The sequence below is a fragment of the Scyliorhinus torazame genome, chromosome 5 (assembly GCF_047496885.1).
Source record: "Scyliorhinus torazame isolate Kashiwa2021f chromosome 5, sScyTor2.1, whole genome shotgun sequence".
NCBI classification, from domain to species: domain Eukaryota; kingdom Metazoa; phylum Chordata; class Chondrichthyes; order Carcharhiniformes; family Scyliorhinidae; genus Scyliorhinus; species Scyliorhinus torazame.
Window position 1 is genome coordinate 163,052,738 of NC_092711.1, and position 6,837 is coordinate 163,059,574.

The 6,837-nt window shown below is 46.6% G+C and overlaps 1 protein-coding gene across 1 annotated transcript in view; it reads right to left on the reverse strand.

Annotated features, from left to right (window-relative positions):
- Nucleotides 1–5,618, reverse strand: part of LOC140420362 (uncharacterized) — a 58,161-nt gene extending 52,543 nt beyond the window's left edge. The window contains exons 1-2 of the mRNA XM_072504375.1: nt 5,314–5,618; nt 3,287–4,623 (exon numbers count right to left, since the gene is read on the reverse strand). Coding sequence (XP_072360476.1) covers nt 3,287–4,291 — 1,005 coding nt within the window. The 5' untranslated portion in view covers nt 4,292–4,623; nt 5,314–5,618. The remainder of the gene's footprint in view (nt 1–3,286; nt 4,624–5,313) is intronic.
- Between the last annotated feature and the right edge of the window lie 1,219 nt (nt 5,619–6,837).

Consider the following 6,837-nt stretch of genomic DNA (forward strand, 5'->3'; position numbering starts at 1 on the left):
CTGAGCAAGATCGGACTGTCCTATGAAGAGAGATTGGGGAACCTGGGCCTCTTTTCTCCAGAATTTTGAAGAATGAGAGAGGATTTCATTGAAACTTACAAAATCCATAAAGGAATAGACAGGGTGGGTGCAGGTCTGATTTTTCCCCTGGTTGGAGAGTCTGGAACCAGGGGACACAATTTCAAAATAGGGGAAAGCCACTTAGGACCAGTCTCGGAGAGAATTTCTTTACTCAGGTGGTTGTGAATCTTTGGAATTCTCTACCCCAGAGGGCTGTGGGAGATCAGTCATTGAGTGTGTTTGAAGCAGAGACTGACAGATTTCTAAATCCCAATAACACAAAGGGATATGGGGATAGTGTGGGGGAAAAGGCATTGAAGTGAATGATCAGCCATGATCATATTGAATGTTGGAGCAGGCTCGATGGGCTGAATGGCTAACTTCTGTTCCTATTTTCCAATGTTCCAAAGGTAGGTAGGAAAGTAAATTGTGAAGAGGACATCAGGAGACTACAAAGGGATATAGATAGGTTAAGTGAGTGGGAAAAGATCTGCCAAATGGAGTATAGTGTGGGAAAATGTGAAATTGTCCATTTTGGCAGGAAGAATAAAAAAGCTTATTATCTAAATGGTGAGAGATTGCAGAGATCTGAGACTCAGAGGGATCTGGGTGTCCAAGAGCATGAATCACAAAAGGCGAGTATACAGGTACAGCAAGTAATTAGGGAAGCTAAAAAGTAGGGAGGTTAACCTTCAGTTATACAGGCCATTGCTGAGACCACATCTGGAGCACTGTGTACAGTATTGCTCTCATTTAAGGAATGATGTCAATGTGTTGGAAGCAGTTCAGAGAAGGTTTACTGGACTCATACCTGGAATTGGAGGCTGGTCTTATGAGGAATGATTGGACAGGCTGGGCTTGTGTCCGATGGAGTTTAGGTGACTTGATTGAACTGTATAAGATCCTGAGGGGCCTTGACAGGGTGGATGTGGAAAGAACCTAGAAACTGGAGTCACTTTAAAAGTAATAACTTGTCCATTTAAGGCAGAGGAGAACTTTTTTCTCTCAGAGGATTGGGAGTCTTTGGAACTCTTTTCCTCAAAGGGCAGTGAAAACAGAGTCATAGAATCACAGAATTTACAGTGCAGAAGGAGGCAATTTGGCCCTTTGAGTTTGCACCGGCCCTTAGGAAAGAGCACCTGACTCCATCCTATCCCTGTAACCCAGCAACCCCACCTAACCTTTTTGGACGCTGAGGGCAATTTATCATGGCCAATCCACCTGACCTGCACATCTTTGGACTGTGGGAGGAAACCGGGGCACCCGGAGGAAACCCACGCAGACGCAGGGAGAACTTGCAGACTCCGCACAGACAGTGACCCAAGCCGGGAATTGAACCTTGGACCCTGGAGCTGTGAAGCAACGGTGCTAACCACTGTGCCATCGTGCTGCCCAATCTTTGAATATTTTGAGAGCAGAGTTGGATAGATGAATAAACAAGGGGTGAAAGGTTATCGGGGGCGGTTCAGTGGGAATGTGGAGTTGAGGTTACAATCAGATCAGCCGGGAACTTATTGAATGGTGGAGCAGGCTCGAGGGGCCGAGTGGCCTATTCCTGCTCCTAATTTGTATGTTATCACATCCTTTATAATAGATTGTAGCATTTTCCCTCCTACTGATGTCAGGCTCATGGGTCTGTGGTTCCCCGTTTTCTCTCTCCCTCCTCAAATAGTGGGGTTACATTTACCTCCTTCCAATCAGCAGGAACCATTCCAGAATCTATAGAATTTTGAAAGATGATCACCAATGTATCCACTATCCCTACAGCCGCCTCTTTCAACACTCTGGGATGTAGAGCAGCAGCTTTTGGGAATTTATTAACTTTCAATCCCATTAATTTCTCCAATACTACTTTCTCACTAATACTAATCTCTTTCAGTTCCTCGTGCTCACTCATCCCTTGGTTCTCCAGTGTTTTGGGGATGATTTCTGTACCTTCTTCTGTGAAGACAGACACACATTGCTTAGTTTCTCTGACATTTCCTTATTCCCCATTATAAACTCTCCTGTCTCTGTCTGGACTGGACCCACATTTGTCTTTGCTAATCTTTTCCTTTTCACATTCCTAGAGGAACTTTTCCAGTCGCTTTTTAGGTTTGCTCTCATACCCTATTTTCTCTCTCTTTAATAATAATATTAATAATCTTTATTGTCACAAGTAGGCTTACACTGAAATGAAGTTACCGTGAAAAGCCCCTCGTTGCCACATTCTAGCGCCTGTTCGGGTACACAGAGGGAGAGTTCAGAATATCCAAATTACCTAACAGCACGTCTTTTGGGACTTTATAAGTTTCTTGGTCCTTTGCTGAATTATAAATCAAGTACCCAATCCTCAGACTTACTACTATTTTGGCCACTTTCCATGGATCTAATGGAATCTTTAACTTTTCTTTGTTAGTCACGGTTGTATCACTTTTCCTGTTGGATTTTTGTTCTCAAAATGAATCTATATGTTACGTATACAGGTGAAATGAAAGTCGCCAAAGTCCCAGCGCTCCATAGTCTGCTCCCCCTTTGACAGAGGAGAGAGCTGACTGGTGGTGATTCAACCTGAGGGTCACCGCACGTCACCTGAGGGGCAATGTTGAGAAGGCTGGGCCTTCATGGATAAGCACAGCTGGTGCGGGAGTTGAAGCGGCACTGTTCATGTTGCTCTGCGTCAGAAGCATGCCACCCATCCAACTGAGCTAACTAATCCCCATGTAAATATGTAATTATTTCTTAAAGATTAGCTATTGCCTGTCTCCCATCAGTTTCCCAATCTATCACAGGTAACTTGCCTCTCATACCTTGACAGTTTCTTTCTGTGAAAGAACACCCACGTAACTTGAACAAAGGAACCATGTAACCATGAGGATCCATCTCCATGGCAACATAGCATGTTTTGGGGGATTGAAAAGAAAATTGACAACTAAATATCATCAAAAATCCAAACACCTTTTCACTCAGTGATCATTGTGCAATTTGAAGCCAGGTATTCGCAACAAGGCTCAATGAGCATCAGCCCTTTGACCACCGACAAGTCCAGCAGAAAGAAACCCTCCACCCATCCTCATTGACCAACAGTCAGAATGAACAAAATGCCATCCGCAATGTAACTAAGAGCAGAAACAATAACATCAAAATAGAACCACTGAAATTAATTATGAACTTGGTGTCTCATCATGTGCGATGAATCATGGAATTCCTTCCCACATTGACAGCATGTGAACGATCTTTACCCAATGTGAACTCGCTGGTGTGTCTGCAGGTTGGAGAATTGAGTAAATCCTTTCCCACACTGAGAGCAGGTGAACGGCCTCTCCCCAGTGTGAATTCGCTCGTGTGTCTGCAGGTTGGATAATTGAGTGAATCCCTTCCCACATTGAGAGCAGTTGAACGGCCTCTCCCCAGTGTGAACCCGCTGGTGTGACTGCAAGGTGGATGAATCACTGAATCCCTTCCCACATTGAGGGCAGGAGAATGGCCACTCCCCGGTGTGAATACGCTGGTGTCTCAATAGATGGGATGAATCAATAAATCCCGTCCCACACTGGGAGCAGGTGAATGGCTTCTCCCCAGTGTGAACTCGCTGGTGTGTTTGCAGGGTGGATATTTGAGTAAATCCTTTCCGACACTGAGAGCAGGTGAATGGCCTCTCGCCAGTGTGAACGCGCCGGTGTGTTTGCAGGTTGGATAATTGAGTAAATCCTTTCCCACACTGAGAGCAGGAGAATGGCCTCTCCCCAGTGTGAATTCGTTGGTGTGTCAATAGGTGGGATGAATCACTGAATCCCTTCCCACATTGAGAGCAGGTGAATGGCCTCTCCCCGGTGTGAATTCGCCCATGTACCTGCAGGTGGGATAACTGAGAGAATCCCTTCCCACACTGAGAGCAGGTAAAAGGCCTCTCCCCAGTGTGAATACGCTGATGTTTCTGCAGAGTGCATGAATGTCTAAATCCCTTTCCACACTCAGGACAGGTGAACGGCTTCTCCCCAGTGTGAACTCGCTGGTGTTTCTGCAGGGTGGATGAAAAACTGAATCCCTTCCCACATTGAGAGCAGGTGAAAGGCTTCTCCCCAGTGTGAACTCGCTGGTGTGTATGCAGACTGGATAGCTCAGTGAATCCCTTCGCACACTGAGAGCAGGTGAATGGCCGCTCCCCAGTGTGACTGCGTCGATGAGTTTCCAGTTCTGATGGAAATCTGTATCCCTTCCCACAGTCACCACATGTCCATGGTTTCTCCATGTTTTGGGTCCCCTTGTTTCTCTCCGTGTCGGATAATCAGTTGAAGCCTCATCCACACACATAAGACGTGTACGGTCTTTTCCGCTGTGAATGGTGCAATGTTTTTTCAGGCTGTCTCACTGGTTCAACCTCTTTCTACAGTCAGTGCTCTGGAACATTCTCACTCACATATGTGTCTCTGCATTTTCAGTGTCTTGATGCAGACAGAACAAACATTTCTCCTTCCAGAGTCAAATGCAGATAATGTTCATCTCCCAAGGAATCGAGTGACTCTGACAGATCTCGACGTGACGTTTGAGATTACTGCCTGTAATTCCTCCTCTTCTAATATCCTGTAAAATGTTTGAAGATGCAATATAACAAATGTAATTTATTACAAAACCAGCAATAATCATAGAATTTACAGTGCAGAAGGAGACCATTTGGCCCATCGACTCTGCACCGCCCTTGGAAAGAGCACCCTACTTAAGCCCACACCTCCACCCTGTGAACCAACCTAACCTTAATGGACATCAAGGGCAATTTAGCATGGCCAATCCACCTAACTTGTGCATCTTTGGACTGTGGGAGGAAACCAGAGCACAAGGAGGAAACCCATGGAGACACGGGGAGAACATGCAGACTCCACACAGTGACCCAAGCCGGTAATCGAAGCTGGGACCTCAGAGCGGTGAAGAAACCGTGCTAACCACTGTACTACCAATGTATCTAATCCGTACCATGTAACAACACCAGACATATCTCAAGACTGATATTAATTTACTGCCCCCTTAAATGTCAGCCATCGCCTGGGAAAAGCAGGTCTTTAATTGTGAACATTAGGAAAGAGACCATCCTTTTAGTCAGACAAATAAATGTGTCAAGCTGAGGGAGCAAAGGATGTCAATGTCTTTGAGAGAGAGAGAGAGACCTAGGCCAAGCTTTGCAGAGTCTGCACCCTCCCTGTAATCAATTCCTTTCCCTTCAGTTGCTGCAAGTGACCAATTGAAGGTGAGAATGAGAAAAGAAAGTGTTTTACTCACAGATGCTGGAGACAGGAGGAAGTTTTACCTCCAACTTCCGCTTTGTATGACGTCAGTGGAAACCTGCTTGAATCAGCCAATAGGAATTACCCTGTTCGGCGGTGACGTCTCCGGGTTCCGGCGCGCGGACACGGGAACGCCGCCCCCTCCCCCACAGCTCCTCGAAACAAGGTTTCCAGGCAACCAGCTGACAGCTCCGGCCAGCGCGAAAAGCCACTCGGCGATCTCTCCCTCCCCTGTGGTCCGGGACTGCGCATGTCCAAGGGAGAGTGGAAGTTGCGTAATTACGGGGGCGAGGCTACCCCTGACTTTCCTTCTGAGCTGTTCACCAATGGGAAGACTTGTACAGCTGAAGGACTCTGGTCCTACAGCCAATCAGAGCGCGGGCTTTGTGAGGACGAACATTGAGCTTCACACAGACTGAAACCTCCTCCTGTCTCCAACATCTGTGAGTAAAACACTTTCTTTTCTCCCCCTTTCAGTTGTTTCAGTCTGGTGTTGTTATCTGATATAGATTAGATATATTATTGATGGTTCAGTAGTAAAGTATATTTATTATTATTTCTGGTTGTGTAATATTGTCCTGCAGCTATGTTATATATTTCCAGTCATCTCTTCCCTCAGAGGGTTGTTAGTCTCTGGATTTCTCTTCCACAGGGACCAGTGGAGGCCGGGAGGGGCATTGAATATTTTCACAGATAAATTGGACAGATTGTTTTAAAACATTTTTTTTAACAATAAACACAACGGAATAACAAAAACTGGTGGAAATTGGGTACAGAGCAGAATAAGAGATATTGCCAACATAAATACAAGGTATTGCAGAATTATTTCAGAACATGATACTTGAGGGGCCTAGGCTCGCCAGATAAAATGCCAGAGCAATTGAACAGTTAACATGTTAACATAGTGGACGCGAATCTACGAAGACGAACAAATTCCCCTAGCCAGCACGTTTAGCTGCGAGTTTCCCGCCACACGCAGTGCAGAGAAACACATGGCTATTCAACACGCCTCACGTTGTATAAGGAACATGAACAAGCAATGCGCGGCCAAGGCTGCACAGTGGGGAGTTCCGCTGGTCAGAACTCCCCGCTGTCATGAGAGATCGGGAGGCCATTTTTAAATGCTGTCTCGATCTCCGAGGCCTCCAGAATGAACCCTGACCTCCCCTCTGCTCTACACCAGCCCGAACAGAGTATGGGAGGACCGCCGGCCCCACCCGCACCATCCTCAAGACTCATTCTGGGCACCACTTGCCCGATCGCACGCATGTAAAAAATGCCAGCCTGGCACCTGAAAGTGCCAACCTGCTGGCAGTGCGACCTGGACACCTTGGTAGTGCCAGGCAGGCACCCAAATGGCACCAGCAAGGTGCCAGGATGGTACTGCCAGGGTGCCTAGATGGCACCAGAAGTGCCAGGGCGCCACCCTGCCCAAAGAGCATGCAGTTTGTGACCTACAATCCCCTGGGAGACCCCTACAAGTGCTGTTCCGTCTGTCTCTTTTTATAGGGTCCAGTGC